Here is a 23349-nt window from a genome sequence, read left to right on the forward strand (position 1 = left end):
ACTCCAGGTCTTTTCTGGCTCTACTTCCCAAGTGCTAGGATTAAAGAATGTGCCACTACGACTGGCATTTACTTATTTAGAATCTTTTTTTGTACACAAGATCCTACTCCATAGTCCTGGATGGCTTGGAACTCACTCTGTAGACCAGGCTGGCCTCAAACCCGGGAGATCTGCCTGCCTCTGCTGGAATTAAAGGTATGGGCCACCAATGTCCAGCTACAGGCTAGTCTTAAACTCACAACAATCCCCGTGCTTTTTTCAGCCTCCTAACTGTTAGGTTACAGACTGAGCCACCACACCCAGCATTAAGTGCTTTTTTTTGCTGTTAAGAGGGATTACAACTTTCACTGACTTCTCAAGGACATTAATGTTATACATGTGTATACCCAATTAAGCCAAGTATGGTGGCTCATACCTGTAATCCTAGCAGTTAGGAGATTGAGGTAGAAGGACTGCCACAAATCCAAACCTAGTAGGGCTATATAGTAAATTTCAAACCAGTTTGTGATACTAAGCAAGACCTTGTCTCAAAAAATAAATAAGTTAGGCTAAATTAACTTGTAGTATTAGCCCTTTAAAAATAGTTTTTATACACACACCCCTAATTTTATGTGTGTAGTTATTTTGCCTGCATGTGCACCATGTACATACCTGGTGTCCTTGGAGGTCTGAAGAGGTCTTCAGATCCCCAGGAACAGGGACTAGAGATAGTTGTGAGCTGCTTATGGGTGCTAGGAATCAATCAAGCCCCTCTGGAAGAGCAACAGGCCCTCTTAACCAATGAGCTATCTCTCCAGGCCTCCTCTCATCTTTTTGTTTTTTTTTTTTTATACCTGGTCTTACTATGTAGCCCTGGCTGGCCTGAACTATGTAGGCCAAGTTGGCTTAAAAGTCCTAGCAAAGCCGGGTGGTGGTGGTGGTGGTGGTGGTGGTGGTGGTGGTGGTGGTGGTGGCGGCGGTGGCGGTGCACGCCTTTGGTCCCAGCACTTGGGAGGCAGAGGCAAACGGATCTCTGTGAGTTCGAGGTCAGCCTGGTCTACAGAGTGAGTTCCAGGACAGGCTCCTAAACTACACAGAGAAACCCTGTCTCGAAGAAAAAAAAAAAAAGTCCTAGCACCCAGGAAGCAGAGGCAGGATGGTCTGAGTTCAACACCAGCCAAGGCTACATAGGAAATCTCAAAAAGAAATAAACAAGCCAGCACTCGGGAGGCAGAGCCAGGCGGATCTCTGTGAGTTCGAGGCCAGCCTGGACTACCAAGTGAGTCCCAGGAAAGGCGCAAAGCTACACAGAGAAACCCTGTCTCAAAAAACCAAAAAAAAAAAAAAAAAAAAAAAAAGAAATAAACAAAACCACCTCAGAGACCTCCTGCCTTTGCCTCTCTTGAACTTCAGGATTGAAGGCATGTACCGCTGGACAATCTTTTCCTTCTTAATTCTGTACTTCTTGTATCATTTGCACTTTTGAGGCAGCAGTCTCTGCCAAAACCATTCTAAGCACAGAAAAGAGACCTAGAGGTTCTCACACACACACACACACACACACACACACACACACACACAAAGAGAGAGAGATAAAAATGAACTAGAATTTGCATATAAGATTTTCTACAATTTCATTCATCCCAGGACTTTGACAGAAGTCCAAATATCAGGAGTTCAAGGCTAGCCTGGGCTACAATGAGACCCTGTCACAAAACAAAATATAGCATAACACAGATTATATCATTGGAAGAGTCCTTACTAACATTCTTTAAAAACTAGTGCCTGGGCTGGAAAGATGGATCAGTGGGTAAAAGGCATTTGCTGCCAAGCCTGATGACCCAAGTTCTATCTCCAGGACCCACATGGTACAGGACAACCAAATTCTGAAAGTTGTCCTCTGATCTCCACACAAACGCCAAGGGACATGCCTGCCCCCCTCCCCATGTGATGATGATGATAAAAACTAGTAATTTATTCTAACGTATGCTGAACCTGGCAAATCAGGGTGTTTAATATATAGCAACCGCTATAGTGTTTAAGAAAATATGTTCTAGCCAGATGGTGGTACACACCTTTAATCCCAGCACTCAGGAAGCAAAGACAGGATTTGTGAGCTCAAGGTCAGACTGGTCTACAAAGCTAGTTCCAGGCCAGCAAGAGTTACAGACTGAGACCTTGTCTCAAAAGGGATGAGGGAAGAAATAAGTACTAAAAAAAAAAAAAAAAAAAAACAACCAAAGAAAATTTTACTGTCATCTAACTAAATGTAATGGGGGGAGGGGGGGACCAGAATCATCCAGAGGTAAAACAAGCTTTCTAGCTTCTTTTTGTACTGTTAGAATGAGCCAAAACATAAGGAGACACATTTAATAACTCACCAATCACTAAATTCAATCTTGGGAGCAATATGTTAATGATTAGCTATGAATCATTTGTAAGGGGAGAAAGTTTTGCCTGGATGAAAAGGTAACCCACTAGCTGTAAAAATCACAAACGTTCGGAGTACAGAACACTTCAGCATGAGCTGAATAGGTAGGTAAGGCTATTCTGATGACAGAAATCAGCGGCAACCTATGGACATGTGGCCTCTCTGGGGCTGAAAAAATGAGTGCTACAATACATCGGTGCACTCACTTGGGAAACGCGCTCCAAAGCAAAACTCACATAAAGATCTGCGGTGCACTGTACACACGTTTACAAAGTATGCCTAAGCAAAGGAAATTTTAAAGAGGACGCTACTTTGATCACTGGTAAGACAACCAAAGCTGCTTGTTGTTCCGGGAAGCTCTAGCAGAGAAATGACCCACTCTCCCGGAGAAAGCAGCCCGTGAAAAGACTGGCGACCCCCGATCCCTCGGGAGCTCTCGCCGCCGCTTCAGCTGCAGCTTTGCTAATCTCCACAGGCCCCCGGGATACGGCAAGTCACCGGCACGCCGCTTCGCCTTCGCTGGCCCCGGCCCGAGGGCTCGCTCTGTCGCCCTCTTCGCTGCATCGGCTACCAAGTGCGCTCCGCCACCGAACACCGGGCGTCCAGAACGCTGTCGGGGAGGAAGCCGGAGGCTTTCTCAGCCCGCTCCCGACGTCCCTCGACCCGCTACCCAGCGCACCACACGCCGGGGCCGGGCCACGCAGCCAGCAGGCGCCGCTGTGGCGCCGCCTTCGGAACCAACAGCCTGCAGCCACCTCGAGGCTCCCCGTCTAGCGCCCTCGCAAAGGGGCGAGGGCTTTCCGCGCAGGCGCGCCCCTGACGCGGCCCGCGCTCGCCACTTCCGCCCGAACGGGAGGCGGGGGAGGCGACGCGGAGCCGGCAGGCGCGAGCTCGGGTCCTCGGAAGAACCCAGACGCCGCGCGGGCCTGAGGACTCACCAAGTATAACGGCTGCCAGCGACACTGAGCGTCCAGTTCCTCGAACTCCCGCTCGATGGTGGCCGACATGGCGGCGGGAGGGCGCGAGCGGGAGCGGAACCACCACAGCGGAGAGGCTCGGGCCCCGCTCTATCCGGGGAGAGCGCTGGCGCTGTGGCGCATGCGCGCTCCGCGCCCCGCCCCGCCCCCCCACGTTGAGCCGAGCCGGCCTTGGGGAAAGTACCTGGAGCGTCGGACGTCAGCGCGCCGCCTCGGCGCCGCGTGGGTCGGACGTCTCGGAGGCGGGGCGGGGCGGGCGCGAGGGGGCGTGGTCCGGAGAGTGCCCAGGTGGGAGGGGCGGGGCCGGGCACCACCCTGGAGCTACATGGGACCCTGTCTGGCCCAGGAGGTGAGAAAGTGCCTGGAAAGTCACCAGCCAGCCTCGCCTTCCTCGCCGCCCCAGTTCTCCTTTTCTCCTTAGTCTTCAAGTTTTTTTAAAATGCAGGATATGAATTCTATTTAAGCAGCATTTAGGTTGGTCTAATGGCCTTTGTTCAACTTTAGAACACATTACCGTGATGTCGGTCCCAACAAGTTTTGTGCCAAACAAAGCTTTATAGGAAAAGTGAAGGCATTTGGGAGAGTGGCTTGTTTAGAATAAGACTCACAGCTCCAAAGTTAGTGTTGTCTGTTCAAAGTACATGTAAGTCCCCTTCTACGAAACAAGTGCCTGGCTCCGGAAATCGTTTTGCCTCAGATTTAAGATAACTCAATGTTGATGAACTCATGTGCTTAAAAATCTTACCATCTGACAATCTTAAGAGATGTGGAAGATGCTTCTCGGCCTTTTAGCCAAGATCAAGTGAAGAACTGTGAAGGGGTAAAGAAGCATGAACTGTGCCGTCCAATATTAAATTTTATTTTTTTTCTACTATTAACTCAGCTCTGGAAATAGAAATTCGGTGAAGCCCCGTGTTCATCCCCCAGCACTGGGGGCAAAGAACAAAACCTCTAAATCCATTTCTCAGTGTCTAGCCACTTTTGCTCGGTAGCCTCACGTGGCTAGTGGCTGCCTTGTGGTCGAAAGCAAAGTAGAACGTTTGTGTCATCAAAGAACATTCTTTGGGTTTGGATGTTTGGAGTTTGGGTTGTTTGGGTTTTGTTTGGGGGCGGGGTTTGGTTGGTTTGTTTTGTTTTGAAATGGTCTCAAAAACCAGCCCAACTTTCAACCTGGGATCTTGCCGCTTCTACCTCCTAAATGCTGGGATTTCCAGGCATCTGCCACCACACCCTTCAAAGAATTTCTGTGGGATAGAGCTACCTGAAAAGATTACAATATAGGACAGAAAGTGCTGTTAAACCTGGTAAGGTGAAATGGGCCTTGCTAGACTTGCAGGATGCTCAAGGCCAGCCTGAGGAGAAACAGTGAGACCTTGTCTTAAAAGGGGAGGGGTGCAGAATAGAGTCCAGAAACAAACTCAAGAATAGTCCAGAAAAGATCTGAGAACTTCTCTCCTGGTGGCAAATGTGTTAATACAGACTTTCTGGGTTGCTTTTATTTGTTGGCTTGTCTTACCCAGTATTCCAGCGTGAACCTAGGCACTCGTCCTCGGTAGGCAAGCATTCAACCACTGATCTGTATCCCCAGGACTGTTAGTCTTTTGCTGCCTTCAGGAACTCTCTCCCTCCCTCTCTCCCCTTTAATCCTTTGTTTCTTTCTTCTCTTATTTCCTTTCTTTTTTTTTCTTTTAAGATACTGCAGATTAGATTCAGGGCCTTGCATATGCTTGGCAAGCACTCTATTACTTAACTATAGCCCCAGCTTTTATTTATTTATTTTTTTAATTTAGGTTGGAGAGATGACTCATTAGCTCAAAACACTGACTACTCTTTCAGACGACTGGTGTTCGATTCCCAGCACCCACGTGGCTGCTCACAGCCATCTGTAATTCCAGTCCCAGGAGATCTAATGCCTTCTTCTGGTCTCCACACGCACCAGGCACACACTTGGTGCATATACATGCTTGTAAAGTATTCATGCATATAAAACTAAAGGTTATTTATTTTAGATTTTGAGAAAGAATTTCACTGAGTTCAGCAAGCTAGACTTGAACTTGTTCTGAAACTGAAGCAAGTACTTTTTTTCCTCCTCCAAGTCATTGGGATTACAGACCTGGCTTGTGTGGTTTGTGTTTTGTTTTGGTAGGGTCTTACATTGTAGCCCAGTATGGTCCTAAACTTGACATCCTCCTGCCTCTGCTTCCCAAGTACTAGGATTATAGGCATGTACAACATATTCATGACAACAGTATTATATTTATGGAATAGTAAACAGGCTGATTAGTTAACTAAATCAAGCAACAGACTTATACATCCAGTATGTCCACATATTTCATGAAGGCTGATAGCTGGTAAAATGGGAAAATGATGGTGTCATCACAAGTGGTGCTGGACTCACCAGTAAAATATATTGTATATTTCCATTTTCATGAAGTTCGAGAACAGAATTAGTTGGAGCAGCAGGAATGGTGTTGAGGTATTGTTTGTTCTGGAATATTTTAGATCTTTAAATACAGTATTGTACATATTTTGTGCATGTGTATATTAATCAATGAGCTGCACATATAAGATTTTTTAACTTTAATAAAATTACAAAATTAAAATGGATATGGCTGTTTCGCTTAGAAATAGTAGCCACAGAGAGTGTCTCACATTGTGTAGTAGGTTAATGCCGCCTCGTGAATCTAACAAGATTGTATTATCTCCAAAGCCATATAATGCACTTTAATTCTCTAAAATTGCTAGCAGCTGCAGAATACAGCTATAAACCATGTGGATTAAGATAGGGACTCTACTCATGCTACATTTTGGACCCATAAAATATATTTGATGCTTAGTCTTACAAATGGCCTGCCACACTTTGGCCAGGGCCCTTTGCCTGACAGCATGTGACTGGTTATATATCTAACAAAAATGTGGTGGCACACGCCTTTAATCCCAGCACTCAGAAGGCAGAGCCAGGCAGATCTCTGTGAGTTCGAGGCCAGCCTGGTCTCCAAAGCGAGTTCTAGGAAAGGAGCAAAGCTACACAGAGAAACCCTGTCTCGGGGGAAAAAAAAAAAAAAAAAATGCTAATACCTGCTAGGTGTGGTGGCAGAGGCAGAAGATCTCTGTGTCTTCAAGGCCAGCCTGGTCAACATAACACAGTGAGTTGTAGGCCAACCAGAGCTACAAAAGAGACCCTGTCTCAAACAGAACAAAAATAATAATTATTCAGCATCAAGTACTGATTCAAAAACAAAAAAAAAAAAACAAGACTTTACAAATAGAAGGCCCCGGGCATTGGTGGCACACGCCTTTGATCCCAGCACTTGGGAGGCAGAGCTAGGCGTATCTCTGTGAGTTCGAGGCCAGCCTGGCCTACAGAGTGAGTTCCAGGACAGGCTCCAAAGCTACAGAGAAGTCCTGTCTCAAAAAACCAAAACCAAAAAAAAAAAAAATAATAACAAATACAAGGCCCTACGCCTGGCGGTGGTGACGCACGCCTTTGATCCCAGCACTCTTCAGGCAGAGACAGACGGAGCTCTGTGAGTTCACCTGGTCTACAGAGCAAGTTCCAGGACAGGCTCCAAAGCTACAGAGAAACCCTGTCTTGAAGGAAAAAAAAAAAAAAAAAAACAAAAAAACCAACAAATACAAATACAAAGCCCAATGGTGATGATGGCCCACACCTTTAATCCTAGCACCAAGGAAGCAGAGGCAGGTGAATCTCTGGGTTCAAGGCTACCCTGGGCTGCAGAGTGAGTTCCAGGACAGCCTGGGTTACACAGAGAACCCCTGTCTTGAAATAAATAAAAAATAAAGACCAAATACATTATAGCTTTGAAAAAAAAATTTTTTTCAGGGTGTGGAGAGTTGGCTGAGCAGTTAAGACCCAAGTTGAATTACCAGCACCCATGTGGTGGCTCAAAACCTCCTAGAGCTCCAGTTCTAGGGTATCTGACACTGTCTTCTGACCTCACGCACCAGCCATGCATCCATGGAGCAGAACATTCACACACATAATGAATCTTTAAAAAACTGTAGCCAGACAGAAATCTTTGTCAGCTAGGTAAGAGGACTGTGATTGTAATCCCAGCACCCAGGCATGAGGATTGGAAATTCAAGGCACGCTTAAGCTATATGACACCCTATCTTAAAATATCATTGAAATACTCCCTAGCTCAACTATAGAGATATATAGTAGTCGCTCAAATGAATTATTATTCATTCATTTGTCATAATGTCTGAGTGAGCTGCCTTTATTTTTTTACATTGTTCCAAGGTTTTCCTTTTTCTCCCCCCGCCCCCATTTATGTATTTATTGACCCAAACCTTACTATGTAGTGCTGGCTAGCTTGGAACTTACTGTGTAGACGAGGCTGGCCTCAACTCACAAGAGATCCTCCTACCCCTGCATCCTGAGTGCTGGGTTTGAAGTCGCATGCTGCCTTTGCCTGGCACATCCAGTTTCCTTTTGAAAAGCCCTCTCTGGGAGGATGTTGTGGACCCTTTGCCCAATGGTGTCTTTTAACCTTTGTCAAGACAGGGTAGTGCTGAAACACTGCTGGACTAAAATCCGTTTGGGGGCTCTTTTGACTTGCTCAGCAGGCTCCTGTACCAGGAGGGTCTCTGCAGGAGCCAGCAGTTCCCACCTCCTAACCCCATCCCAGCACCCCATTCCCTAGGGGTCTTTGCAGCAGGATATCTTCAGTGAGACATTTTTTTCCCCTGAACAGTTTCCACCTTAGGAAGATGATTGGCAACGAGCTCTAGAAGGTGGAATGGTGGCCTTTGCAAAGATGCCTTCCTAGAATCTGTGAATGTGGCCTTCCATGGGGGCAAAAATGGTTTTTCCGCAGATGTAATTAAAGTAAGTGGTTTAAGATGAGATCATCTTGGATTATCAGAGGAGCATTAAATCCAAGGACAAGTGTCCTCCCAAGAGAATGGCAGAGAGAGAGGAGGGAGAAGGAAAGGAAAAAGTTAAGAGAGAAAGGGAGAGGGAGAGCGTTGTTGGAGGTTTTTACTCTTTTTGGAGGGGACCCCACCACCCTGGTCCCAAATAAATCACACACAGAGGCGTATTCTTAACTATGAATGCCTGGCCTTAGTTTGGCTTTTTTCTAACCAGCTTTCCTTAATTTATCCCATCTACCTTTTGCCTCTGTGCTCTTTCTTTTCTATTCCTAAATACCTTTCTTTCTTACTCCGTGGCTGGCTGTGTAGCTGGGTGGCTGGCGCCTGAAGTCCTCCTCCTCTCTCATTCCTAGATCTTCCTCTCCTCTCCTTCCAGGTTTCTCCCTCTATATATCCTCTCTGCCTGCCAGCCCTGCCTATCTCTCTCTCCTGCCTTGCTATTGGCCGTTCAGTTCTTTATTAGACCAATCAGATGTTTTACACAGGCACAGTAACACAGCTTCACAGAGTTAAACAAATACAACACAAACAAAAGTAACACACCTTCAAATAATTCTCTACTAAGGAGAGAGAGAATTAAGAGAAAAGGCTGTGTGAAGATGGAGGCAAATAAATAGGTCACTAGCCACAAGGACACCGGGAGCCCCAGCAGGTGGAGGAAACGAGAAAGGATTCCCTGTTAGACGCTCTGGAGGAAGCACGGCTTGTTGACCCCTGGTCATGGATTTCTGGTTTCTACATTGGTAAGAGAATAAACTGCTGAGAGGTTTTGCTTGGTTTTGTTTTGTTTTTGAAACAAAAGTTTCACATGGCCTAGGCTGGCTTGGATACCAGAGCTACACATGTGAGCCACCATATTAACTGAACTGCTGTTTCCTTAGACCACCAAGGTCTTGATTAGTTCTGACAGCAATCTGCACAGTTTTCAGCAAGTGCAGTACCACTAGGACTCAGTCTTCCCTTTAGTGAACCAGAGGCAGTGTCTTCCCCAGGGAGGGCTAGGTCTCAGCCTTGCTAGAGCCCAAAGTGAGGGGGGCAGAGGGAGCGTTCTTCCTAGAACTCTTGTGCCCCTCCTCCCTCTACGTATCCCCACATCCTTTTGAGTTCCCCAAACATTATTTTAATAATTTATTTTCATGTTATGTGCATCGGCGTTTTTCTTGCATGTATGTCTGTGTGAGGGTATCAGATCCCCAGCAACTAGAGTGAGCTGCCATGTGGGTGTTGGGAATTGAACCCCAGGTCCTCTGGAAGAGCAGCCAGTGCTCTTTAACTGCTGAGCCATCTCTCCAGCCCCGAGTTCTCTAAACTTTTTACTAGTAAATCTGCACCATTCCAGCTCACTGTACTTAATTATTCTTTACACTAGTTTTTTTCAGTTTATTATGTGGTTGGGACTGAGACTGTAGTTTAGTGGTAGATAATTTGCCTAGCATGTTCAGGATTCTATATTCCATCCCCAGCACCACAAACAAACCAAAATGACTGAGTAGTTGCTCTGTTCTAATTAGACACATACTGACGTTCTGTGTCATCATCATAATCATAATAAAACAACTCACACAACTCTAAATTTAACAGCAAGGCAGGTGTGATGGCTTATGCCCATAAAGCTGGTACTCAGAAGTACTCAGAAGGCTGAGGCAGAAGGATTGCCATGCATCTGGGACCAGTCTGGGCTATCTAGTAAGTTCTAGGTCATCCTGAGCTACAGAGTGAGACACTGTCCCAAAAATAAATAAACTGTAAAATGAGATATTTTATTTTGCTTCTTTTTTTTTTTTTTTTTTGAGCTGAGGATCGAACCCAGGGCCTTGCGCTTGCTAGGCAAGAGCTCTACCACTGAGCTAAATCCCCAACCCGAGATACTTTATTTTTATTTATTAGAGGTAGGGGCTCACGTAGCCCAGGTTGGGTCTAGAATTTGCCATATAGCCAAGACTGGCCTTGAACTCCCAGTCCTCTTGCTTCCAACTCCCCAGTCCTGTAATTATAGAGGTGCACCATCGTTTCAGGTAGATCCGGTGGAGGTAGGAAGATCAGGCATTCGAGGTCATCCTCTGCTTCATGGGGAGTTCAAAGCTACCCTGGGCCTCATGAGACCCTGTCTCACTCAAATAACTAAAAGAAAAAGTAAAGAAAACAAAATCAGAGATTGCTGAGCCAACATGGCTTTGACAAAAACACACGGAGGCAGCACGGGCAGGAGGAAAGATCCCTTTGGCTCTGGAGAATCTGAAAATGGAAGAAGGCTCGTCAGGCATCAGCTCAACATGCAAAGCAGACGGTTCTGGCAGAGACAGAATGGATGAGCGAGAAGGGTCAGGTGTGAGCACCTGGAACCAGTTCTGAGAGTCAGTCTGCTGTGCTGTAGACAAGTGGCAGTGCCCTCTCTGCTTTGGAAATGCCCGCTAAACACCCTGTGGCCTTTGGGGTTGAACCCCCAGGATCCATGAGTACGTTTACTCTCTAGAGATTGCTGTGGAACTCTACCTGAAGAACCTGTCGATGCCCAAGTCACTCCTCTCCCAAAACCTAAAAATGTGTTGTAGTGAAAGCCTATGTGACCTGAGGTGTTCTGCATCTGGTCTCTCCAGGCACTGATAACATGACAAGGTCAAAAAGACCATCTGTTCAACACAGGACATAGTGACAGAGAAGCCAGGGAGATGTGGCAATGTTTGCTCAGAAGACCTCATTCATGAGATTGCCTGCTGGTGCCGGACTTCCAGGAGATGCATGGTTCTTCCCTCCTCTGATGGTAGGTTGTTGCTACCCGGAAAACATTGGATTTCCTCACAGAGGTGTGATCACCTGGCTGTGGAGGTGACTACACCAACCAGCTGGTCTAGATGTGGAACTAGCCCCAGGAACCCGAAAGCACAATACATTGTAGTAGCATATGGTGTGTGGAGCTGTTACTGCATTCTTTTAGAGATTCCTTTCTGGCTTAGCAGCCGAAACTTGAAGGGAGGGGTCAATAGAAAGACAGTAGGTTCTGATCGTGACAGGCCACTCTTGTCACACTCTAGTTCCAGGGAAATATTCAGTTGTTTTCCATGTTGACTTCCTCCTCTGAAATCAGAACATGCTCTAAAGGAAAGAGTCCTGCTTTGTTATATCTTCTATCTCAGAGCTTAATGTTCACAAATAGATGACAAAACCGTGTACCTAAGGCTCCGCAGAGCTCATGCAGCTGTGGACCAAGCCAAGAGCCATACTGAACATCCCTGGAGCCTTGTTTTCACAAAGGCCTGAGATACAATTAGAAAGAAGAGCCCGAAAGTACATTGTCTTCTGCTATAAATCCATGTCTTAGCTTTCGATGATGTCTCTGAGTGCTCAGACCTATCTGGTCCCAATTGTGTCTGGTGGCTTTTGTATCCTACCCTGCAACTGACTTAAGTTCTTTTCTATGGCTTAGAATTTGAGAAAGAAAAGACCTTTTCCTAGGAAGACAAGCATATCCTCAAATCTTGCTTCTGCTTTTAGAGGGTCCAGAAGCCCTTCCCCTCAGAGACCTATAAGTCTTATGTAAGGCTATCAGGTGCTCACTAGCCCTTGTCTCTGGTTCCATGTTCTTTGAAAGACCAAAGTTTACCAAAGTAGCTTCCCCCTTCAAGACAACTAATAAGAAACACAGTGAGAGACTATGTTGCTTCTTGTACGATCTATTACTGCGGGAAATGCCCACAACCCTTTCCACCTCCAGGCTTCCCGATGGAACTTTCTGGTTTCTCTGGTCATCAACCCTTTTCTTAAAACCTGGATTAGGAAAGGGTGGGCCATTTTGTTGATTCAGCATGGGTGAAATTAGCAGTGTTTGTCTTCGTAGGTCCCAGGCCATCAGCATTTGTGGGCCTCTTCCTGAATATCCTGGACTCCAGAAGTTTTTTCCTCTGGCCTGCTGGCAAAGATGTAGTAGGCCAACAACAGGGCTCTGGGGGTGTTAATCTTGAAGGAAATGAGTTGATGCCCTTGTATTTCCCCTCAGTGACTACCCCTAAATAAGCCTTCCCTCAGCTCCCTTCGCTTGGCTTCCCCATCCTGTCATCAAAACAATAAGTGAGAATATGACTGGTTCAGTTACACTTTAAAATGTGTTTGCCTGGCATGGTGGCACACAGGTCATCCTAGCACTCAGGAGGTAGAGTTCAAGGTCATCCTTGGCTATGTGGTAAGTTTAAGGCCAGCCTGGGCAGATCAGCCCTGCTGCAGTTTTGGCTCATGGAGCTCTCCAACATAGCTTCAAAATTAGAGTATAATAATGCTTTCTGGTTATATGGCAGTTAATGAAGCTGGTTGGCTCTAGAGTTAACCTTCCGAGAATCGATGTAATACGTGTTACTCTTACATTGTAAAGCATTGTAAAATTAGAGTACTTCAAACTGCTGTATCACAAAGGCATGGGAACACGGTTATGGATGTAGAAGCCTAGAGTTCATACCTCGGATCTGTCTTTAATATATTAAAGATGGAAGCAATGTTTTCACATATGCTATAAAATGGAGCTAATATCTTCTACCCTGTCTGCCTTTTAAAAGAAATGAGGAAAAAATAAGTTTTTAAACGTATAGTCCTATATAAATACAAGAGTTTATCATTTAAATTTTTGGACATTTATTTATTTGTATGTGTGGGGTTGTTTATGTGCAGTGAATGGCAAGCACAGCTTTTGTAAGGCAGTTCTTTCTGCCCACGATGTGGGTTCCGGGCATCAAACTCAGATCTCTAAGCTTGGCAGCAAACACCCTTGCCTGCTGAGCCATCTCCCTGGTCTAAGTGTATCATTTTAAAAAGGAAATGGCAAGCCATAGAGGAGGAAGTTTTACAATGAACACAGCTAAAACAGGAATCACGTCCAAAATGTAGAAAGAATTCCTACGAGTAAATACAAAAAAGAAAACACAGTGCAAAAATGGACAAGAGATTTGAGTGGGAATTTTGTGAGGAGGATCTCCAATGGCCAGTATACAAATGACCCTCAGTGCTGTTAGTGAGCAGGGAATGCAGATTAAAACTGTACTGAGTTAATGTCTCACCCCAGCACAAGGGCAGGAACACCGAACAACCACAGTTGCTGTTGTGTATACACATCTGCGACAATTTTGTTATTGCTTTCTTTTGTTGTTGCTTTGTTTTGTTTTTGAGACAGAGTCTCCATATGTAACCCTGGCTATCTTGGAACTCGCTATGTAGGCCAGACTAGCCTCAAACTCATGAAGATCCACCTGCCTCTGCCTCCTGAGTGCTGGGACTAAAGGTGTGTGCCACCGTGCCAAGGTGGTTTTTAATGTTTTAAAGACCATGAACTCAGGAAGGTATCCTTGGAGGGGACACTGGGGCCCTGGTCCCTTCCTCTTTCTTTGTGCGTGTGTTCCCATGGCACAGCCCCAAAGTAGCCAAACCAGGTGACCTGGACCAAAGTCTCTGAAATCATGAACCAAAACAGACCTTTGCCCCTTAGGTTTTTGGTCTCCAGCATTTTGCCATAGTGGGAGAAAGTTCCAGTAACCGCATCGCTCTGATCTCTGTACCTGCCTTTTTGAGTTGGACCTTTTACCTCTCTCTTCAGTTTTTTGAGGACCCTTGTGGACTCAACAGGCTTATCTCCCCATCTCAAAGCCTGGAATTTAACCACATCTATAAAATCTCATGTGATGTGGCAGATACACTCCCCGGTGTCTTCCTTCTTCCTCTAAAGTTTAGAGGAAGTCAGTTTCAAGTTTTAGAGTCTAAACTCTCCTAGAGTAGGAAACTATGATCCACTTGAGAAAATAAAGGAAGCCATTGGAGAAAGCCACGGCCGAGGGATTTCCAGAGAACCAGCACCAGAAGAACCACTAGGTTAGTTAGAACAGCGTCTACCCCTGCACGCTCTGAAATGTGACCTGATACATTTCCATCTCATTGGAGCCAGTTTTCATTCAGGTTTCATGTTACGTGAAGCACAAAGCATACTGAATGACGTACTAGCCAACAGTTCGTTAAAATTGAAGACTTTCTTATTGATGGAGACAGTCTTGTGAATGTAACCCAGGCTGGGCCTCAACTCACCCCTCACGCCACTGCCTCCCAGTGCTTGCATTCCAGGAGTGCACTGCCATGCCTGGCCAGATGAACACTACTGTGATGATTGATTGTCACCTTGACAGGACCTAGAAGCACGTACTGAGACTCTGGACATACCTGTGAGGGATTATCTGACTAGGATCGTAGAGAATGAAGACTCACACTAAAAGTGGTGGCACCCACCCCTGGATTGCGTCCTGGACTGCATGAAAAGGGGAAAGCTAGCTGAGCACAAGCCTTTATCACTCTGCGTCCTGACTGCAAATGCGATGTGACTAGCTGCCTCAAGATCCTGCCATGTGACCTCTGATGATGGTCTGGGCCCTCAAACTGCGAGCCAAAACAAACCTTTTCTCCCTGAAGTTTGCTGCTTGTCAGGTGTTTTGTAGTAGCAGGGAAACCAGTGACAAGTCCTACAAAGAGGAAACTGACTGTGGGTCATGGGCAAAATGGGGCTGAAGCATGTCAGAACCTTAAAAGGATTCTCGATGGAGCCGCCATGAGGCAGACAACACACTGTGCCTTTTGGGGGCTGTCCTGTGCTCTTCTGCCCTTTCCCCCACTGTTCCACATTTTCACAGAATTTCAAGCGGGTGGACCAGTCCAGACATCAGTAAGTCACACCCATTCCCACGATGACACCAACACTCCCTCTTCAGAGAGGTCAGGTGCCGTTGAGATTGCAGAGTCTGAAGGGGACTTTGAGTTGTGTGAGCAAAGGAACAGAGGGAGAAGGCAGAGGAAGATGAACAGAGGCAGAAATGTCATGCTAAGATGTGAGCAATGCAAGCAGAGTGCACTGTCTCTTCTACCAAAGGGTTAAATAACCAACATTCCATACAGAAATTAAATTGTAAAGAAGCCACTTGGCAGAAATTAAAATTCCTCTAAGAGCAGCACTTCTTGAAATCAAAATATGTGCTTGTTTCATTTCTCCGAGCGCTGCTTGGTAACAGCCAGTCACATAAGACTTGAAGGCTGAGCTCTGACCAGTGAGACACAGGACCCTTTTGCATTAGGCATAAAAATGCAGTGGGTCTCTAGGTGTGCTTGCTTGATTCAGTAAGGCAACACACACACAGCATTCTTCAAAAGTCCGACTTTTTAACCTGGCAGAAAAGCTTTGAATGGTGTGGTCATTTTCTTGAGACCCCAGATCCATTTCTTACAGAGACAAGTATGGTGCCAGGCAGTGGTGGCACACGCAGAGCCAGGCGGATCTTTATGAGTTGGAGGCCAGCCTGGGCTACAGAGTGAGTTCCAGGATAGGCTCCAAAAGTACACAGAGAAACTCTGTCTCAAAAAACCAAAAAGAAAACGCAGACACACACACACACACACACACACACACACACACACACACACACGTATGGGATGGGGGAGAATGGGACAGGAATTTATGATGACAGCAACTTAAGAGGAAAGAGCAATGTCCACATAAGACTTCTGGCAGGATTCCTGAATGTGTGACTCCTAGAATGAAGCTTGAAGAAATCCTATGGGCTAGGAGATACAGTGTACACAGCACATAGATGGCCTGGGTTCAACCCCCAGCACCTCAGAAGGGGGATCTAGGGGTATTGTTTAGTGTAGGTTTGCCCAGCATGCACACACAGGCCCTGAATCCAGAAAACACACACACACACACACACACACACACACACACACACACACACACATCAAAAAAGAGAAATCCTATCAGGTAATAGACAAAGTATTCTTTATGTTTTGCATAGTTAGCTTTTTGCCTCTTTTTGAATGAGGAAATCTTCAGACAGAGGTCCTAGGGGCCCTGGCTTATTCTCAAGTAGTGTGAGGACCAATGGAAGCCACGTAATATTAAAACATCCCATTGAATCTTCTTAAACTCAATTCATCCAAATCTGAATTAAAGACCTCTCTTTAAAACCTGCTTCTTCTGAATCGTGTTCCAGTTAATGACATCACTCATTCACACACACCCAAACCAGGAAATTCTTGTCAACACATCTCTGCCCTCTATCTCCTGAAGCTAGTGGGTCACTTGGTTCTGTTGACTCTTGCCTTCCGAGAAATCTCCCTTCTGTGCTCTGCACTGCCTTTCTCTGCTGCTGCTTTGGTTTAGGGCTTGCTCTCTTCCTGTCTGTCCTTCTCTAGTCCACTGTACAGCATTCCAGTTAGTACGTGGAGTAACAAGAGTTCTCAGAAGGCAGCAGATACAGAAATCAATGAGACTGAAGGAGTGACTGAGGGAATCTTTTTTGAGCATTTCAAGTGTTTCTTATTTATTTGTTTGTTTGTGGGGTACAGGGTCTCTTTATGTAGTCATGGCTGTCCTGGAACTCATCATGTAGACCTCTGGCCTCAAACTCAACAGAGATCTGCCTGCCTCTGTCTCTGCCTCCTGAGTGCTGGCATTAAAGACATGCACCACTACCCCTGGTTTCAATTATTTCAATTATTCCCTATTATAGGAAAACGTTGTAATATCTTTTTTGAACATATCTCTCCTCCCTCTTTTTTGCCCCAGTATTGGAACTGAACCCAAGGGCTTGTTCTCTGTTGATGAGCTACAGACCCCTTTAATTTTTGTTTTCAAATAGGGGCTTGCAGCCGGGCAGTGGTGGTGCACACCTTTAATCCCAGCACTCAGGAGGCAGAGGCAGAAAGATCTCTGTGAGTTCAAGGCCAGCCTGGTCTACAGAGGGAGTTCCAGGACAGCCAGGGCTACACAGAGAAACCCTGTCTAGAAAAAAGAAGGAAGGAAGGAAGGAAAGAAGAAGGAAATCTTGGCCTCAGCTTTCAAAGTAGCTGGAATTACAGGCCCATACCACCACACTGGCTTTTTTTCCTTTCAAAGAACTTTTTAAACAAAAAGCTAAAAATAGAATTGTTTGAGGAAAGATAACACTGTTCTCTCCCTGCAGTTTTCTAAGAAGGAAATCCTGAGATGGCGATCTGAGTTGAGCCTAAGTATTTGATAGGGAGGTGATTCCAGGAAACACTAGAGAGTGGGGAAGGGAGAGAAGGAAAGAAAGGAAACCAACAGAGGGTTTATCGGCAACTGTTTACCACGTGGGCAATTAAACCTTCCTCTCACTGACGAGCCTGGGGAGACAGTCAGTACAGAGCATACCATCAACCTTTCCAAACCATAAGTCAAAGAACTTGAGGTGTTATCTGTCAGCCGCCCAGTTGTCATAGTTTGAAAAAAACTTCTAGAACATATTAGCTCCCTGGCACTCTGAGCATGCCCAGTATCTGTAATCTAAGCTTGTTCTATGGAACAAAAATGTTCAAAAAGAAAATAACCTTTGAATTTAGAAGTGAAAGCAGAGGGTAAACGGGAAAGGCACTTAGAGCGTCTGCTATGGATATTTTTATAGCTTTTATATTCACCATTAAATTGCTCTATGAAAGAACAGAACCAATGTATACTATACTTAGCAATTTGAAACTGTGACCTTGTTCACACCCCATGACCTTGATGGTTCCTGCTTGCTTGCTTTCTTTTTTTTTTTTTCAACATGATCTCACATAGCCCAGGTTGTCTTGGAACTCATTAAGGATAACCTTAACCATGTGACCCTCCTGCCTCCATGCTGTATTCTGGCTTGTCCTGGTCATGTTCTTTATGGTGAAAGTTTTTCTGTGTCCTGCCGGGTCCTACAGTGGCTTGGTCCCAAGTAAACACACAGAGGCTTATATTAATTACAAACTGTATGGTCCATGGCTCAGACTTCTTGCTAGCTAGCTCTTATAACTTAACTCAATCCATTCCTATTAGTCTATGTTTTGCCATGTGTCATCGTGGTATAACTTGTTCTCTGCCATCTTGCCTGGTCTACAGAGTGAGTTCCAGGACAGTTGGGGGCAGTTACGCAGAGAAACCTGTCTCAAAAAAGCAAAAACAAAAATTAATTTATTGCCACATGTGGTGGAGAGTGATAGAACTCCACCACCACACCCTCCTCTGGCTTCCCTATGAATATCCACAAGCATGTGCACTCACACACACACAAATTAAACAAATGTGAAAAAAAAAATTAAAGTAAGAGGAAAGCACATTCAAGGTTGGGGATTGGGAGTTGGCTGCTGAGATGATGTTAAAGCCCACAGAACCCCGACTATGAAGTACAGGATTTTATAGGACATTTATACTACACACTACACCCACCTATCCTATGTTTATATATCATGGGCTTTCCTTACGCAAGCTCTGTTCTTGCATGAATCCCTAGGAAAATGGGCTCCCAGTTTTTACCAAATGCCTTGATCATGCTCCATTTGCAGTCTGAAACCCAGACTGGGAAGGGCTTTCAGTCTTCCTCTGCCAACTGGCTTCTTTCACACATTAATTCTGATCTTACTATTTTCCTGTCTCTATTCTCCTATCACAGCCCTCCACCCAGAGCTCTGGTCTCAGAAATCGTTTTTTTTTTTTTTTTTGGGGGGGGGGTAAGAGCAGAAGTATAATTATCAGTATTCATGCTGATGAAGGTCATAGTTCCTGCCTGAGAAGGATCCCAAGGCTCTCTCCCTACTTTATTTATTGGTTAGAAAAGACACTTTGGATTTCCTGTAGTGGGAGTTTAGTTTGAAAGTGTATCCTAGAATCCACAAATTTTACAAGATTAAAAATACAAGTTTTAGATGAAGACTGAGATGGAGATGGAGACCCACACACCAGCCTGGGGTGGACTGCCTGGGCGGTGAGGAGAAAAAACCAGGTGCCAGGCAGTCGAGCACTATTGTGGTGAGCAAATATATGGTGGGTATGGGAGAGAAAGAGAGACAGAATGGTTCATGTCACGTGGAAAGAGACAGGTCTGAAGAGGTGAAGGCTGTGAGGAGCCAGCTAAGGAGGGTGGCCTGCTTGCCATCTGAGGTGATGTCTGGGTCTAGGCTCCTGCCTAGGTCCATGTCTGGGTCCGTGGCCCTGAGGCAGCCTCGGTCTGTGCTGATGTCTATGGCTTCTGCTACCACTGAAGGCTGAGAGGATAGGGCTGCACAGAGTTGGCCCTGCCCTCACAGGCTGCAACACTGGGGAGAACTGGTCCTGCCCCTCACCAGCTGCAGCACGTGGGAAAGCAGGCCCTGCGCCTCACCTGGGCAATACAGTAGAGCTGACCCTGTTGGCAGTGTGTGTGTGTGGGGGGGAATGTACGGGTGAGCTGGCCATGAGGGTACAAGAATGGGAGAGCTAGCTCCACCCCCCTCATCTGCCATGTGGTGGTGAGGATGAAGGAAAGATGCCCTCCCCTCCCCACCCCTTGACACCCTTGGCAGGCAAGAGAGCTGACACCCCACCCCCCCCAAACACACACACCAGCTATAGCACTCAGGAGAAAAGAAAGGCTCTGTACCTCACTTGGGCACCACAGTAGAGCTGACTGTTGATGGGGCACAGGTGAACTGGCCCAAGAACAGGAGTGTGGGAGATCTTGCCCTACCCCACATCTGCCATATGGTGGCATGGGCAAGGGAGAGATGCCCTTTCCCCTCTCTACCTGTGACAGGTGGAGGACCTGGCCCTGAGGTCATGAGAATGGGAGAGCTGTCCCTGCCCCTCACCAGCTGCAGCACTCGGGAAAGTGGTCCCTTCCCCTTGCCTGGGAAACACAGTAGAGCTGGCCCTGATGGTGCAGGTGTGGGTGAGCAGGTCCTGAGAGCATGAAAGTCCTGCTCTTTGCTGCTACTGCATAGGGGGAGCTAGCCTGGGCGGTGCTGGAGAGCTCACCCTGGTGTTGAGGATGAGGGAGAGCTAAGGGATTGACCAACCCAGCGACCAACCCAGCAACCACCCAGGCTTGGGACCAAGGTTACCAACATCCACTCCATCTGTGATCTGATGGAGCAAGTGAAGGGGCCTGTCCTGCAGATCTAAAGCTGCTGGATCTCCATGACACATCCAAGAGGAGCACTAGTGAGGACCCAATGTGGCAGAAACCAGAGGCCTCGAACCAGACCAAGGACTCTTTGCAATGAATATTTGCAAATAAAAATATAGGGACTGAAGGGTATAGTGTGTGATTCACAGTGTCACACCACAGCTTCCACAATGAGATTTTTCTTTTTCTTTTTTTCTTTTCTCTTGAATTTTTTTTTGGGGCGGGGGGGATTCCAAGGGCAGAGGACAGATATGAAGGGATGGGGATATGAATGGGATTAAGATCCATGATGTGAAAACCACAGAGAATAAATAAAAACTAAAAAACAAAACAAGCCGGGCAGTGGTGGTGCATGCCTTTAATCCCAGCACTTGGGAGGCAGAGGCAGGCCGATCTCTGTGAATTCAAGGCCAGCCTGGGCTACAGAGTGAGTTCCAGGACAGGCTCCAAAACTACACAGAGTAACCCTGTCTTGAAAAACACCCCCCCCCAAAACAAAACAAAACAAAACAAAAAACCAAACCAAACAACAACAAAAACCAAAAAACACAAGTTTTAAGCTAAGGGGTAATGGTGCATGCCTTTAATTTTAGCACGTGGAAGGCAGAGGCAGGAGAATCTCTGTGAGTTCCAGATCAGCCTGGTCTACAGAGCTAGTTCTAGGACAGCCAAGGCTACACAAAGAAACCCTGTCTCAACAACAACAACAACAACAACAACAACAAAGTTTTAAGCAATAGCCAATGGCCCCAGAAAAGACAAGAACCAGGAAAGCCATGGTCGTGTTTGTTTCAGAAGGGCCATCCTTTATCACTTGTTCTTGGTGTGGTTTGAGTGTGTACACACACATGAGTATACAGGTATAATTGAGTTCAGGTATGAGTGAGAGCCCATGGATTGTTAAAAATCAAACAAAATATCCTGATGGTTCCATATTAAGAATATGTGGGGGTAGGGGATGGTGGCACAGGCCTTTGATCCCAGCACTCAGGAGGCAGAGGCAGGCGAATCTCTGTGAATTTGAGGCCAGTCTGGTCTACAGAGCGAGATCCAGGACAGCTAGAGCTACACATGGAGACTCTGTCTCAAAACAACAAAATCAATCAATCAGTCAATCAGAAGTTGGGACTGAAGAACTGTGAAGAATGGCTCACAGGTCATGAGAAAATACTGTTCCTACAGATGACCCAGTGTTCAGTTCCCAACACCCATGTTAGGCACCTTGCAGCTGCCTTTAACTCTAGCTCCAGGAGATCCCTTTTCTGGCCTCCATAGGCACTGCACTTACATGTACAATCACCTGCTACACACAAGCACATAGAAATAAACAAAATCTTTATTTTTTTAAATGTGGCAAGAAACCAGCCGGGCGGTGGTGGCGCACACCTTTAATCCCAGCGCTTGGGAGGCAGAACCAGGCGGATCTCTGTGAGTTTGAAGCCAGCCTGGGCTACAGAGCGAGATCCAGGACAGGCACCAAAACTACACAGAGAAACCCTGTCTGAAAAAAACAAAAAACAAAACAAAAATGAGGAAAGATACAAAAATCAATTGTACGAAGAATCTAATGGTGGGTGAATTAAAAGGAAGATAGTATAAGGTTGTAACCAAAGAGTACCAAAAATGTCAAAAGAAAAATAATGAAGAAAACCAAAGCATAAAGTAGATAAATAGATGTTCAAATTTTAAATGGTCTTATAATAAAAAAATCCGGTACCAGATATTGGGGTGAAAGCTGAAAGATCAGACAAGCAGAGCAAGCCACAATCAACCTCACCTTGCCAACTCCTCAGCCAATCCAGGAATCCTCAGACTGAAAGCCTCTGAGTCCTCACCCGAAAGGCCTTAGCCAAAAAGAGCCTTTAGTTCCTGTCTCCTCACGCCTTATATACCTTTCTCCACCCTGCCATATTACTTCCTGGGATTGAAGGTGTGTGCCACCACTGCCTGGCTCTGTTTCCTTTAGACTGGATTAATATCATGTAGTCTAGGGTGGCCTTGAACCCACAGAGATTCAGGCAGATCTCTGCCTCTGCCTCCCAAGTGCTAGGATTTAAGGTGTGTGCCACCACTGTCTGGCCTCTATGTTTAATCTAGTGGCTTGTTCTGTCCTCTGGTTTCAGACAAAGTTTATTAGGGTAGACAATATATCACCACATTTCACCTTTTTTGTCTAAAATAATAAAAGAAGATTATAACTAATATAAGAAAAACTATATACAATAAGTATATACAATATATACAGTCAAGAATTACATTAACAATGTCCAGTCCATTAACAGATAGATGTACACAAAGCTATCTAAATAGGTTTGCATAAACTCAGTTTATCTATGTGTAATAGTTGAGGTGGCTGTGACTAATTACATGGCTCAGTAGACCACATGCAGGATTTAATGAGGCCTGTAAGGCCTGAATAGTTACTTGTCATTTTTTTGTTTGTTTGTTTATCTTTTGTTTGTTTTTGAGACAGGATTCTCTGTGTAGCCCTGGCTGTCCTGGAATTTACTCTGTAGATGAGGATTGCCTCAACTCATAGATCTGCCTGCCTTTACCTCCCGAGTGCTGGAATTAAAGGTGTGCACCACCACCACCGACAGACTGTCTCTTTGTTTACTCCACCTTTTTGTTTGTATTATTTTTACTATTACCAATTGTTTTACTTTCTAGCTCTATTTTACCACTGGGCATTTAAAACCAGCTAGGTAGCCTGTTTTAACCATTTTCCTTTTCACTGTTAAGGTCAGTTAATGGTCTGGTCCTTGTGGGTTATGTCTAAGGACTTGGAAAGAGAAGCAGTTGTGCTATCTGCTGGCACTGGTCAGGGTCTTCCTGACCATGTTGCTTCTCTTAGAACTGTTGAGAGATTTCCCTCTGTGCTGATCCTCCTCTTTGAGACCAAGGAGGGCTTTCTTCAAGGCAGTGAATTATGATAAGATGCAAAACACTCAAAGGGCTGAAGAAAACCCAGTAGCCTTTGCAGAGGCACTCAAAAACATCTTTTATTTTTATGTGTGTGTGAGTGTGACCTTGCCCTACATGCATGCAGGATCTTGAGGCACAGAAGAGGGATCCTCTGGAACTGGAGTTGTGATCTGCTGTATAGGTGCTGAGAACTGAA

General features: G+C 45.7%; 1 protein-coding gene across 1 annotated transcript in view; it reads right to left on the reverse strand.

Annotated features, from left to right (window-relative positions):
* Ptpn2 (protein tyrosine phosphatase non-receptor type 2) overlaps positions 1-3512 on the reverse strand; it is a 64388-nt gene extending 60876 nt beyond the window's left edge. The window contains exon 1 of the mRNA XM_059246088.1: positions 3349-3512. Within this exon, the coding sequence (XP_059102071.1) occupies positions 3349-3417 (69 nt within the window). The 5' untranslated portion in view covers positions 3418-3512. The remainder of the gene's footprint in view (positions 1-3348) is intronic.
* Between the last annotated feature and the right edge of the window lie 19837 nt (positions 3513-23349).

This window comes from Peromyscus eremicus, chromosome 19, assembly GCF_949786415.1.
Source record: "Peromyscus eremicus chromosome 19, PerEre_H2_v1, whole genome shotgun sequence".
In the NCBI taxonomy this organism is placed as follows: Eukaryota; Metazoa; Chordata; class Mammalia; order Rodentia; family Cricetidae; genus Peromyscus; species Peromyscus eremicus.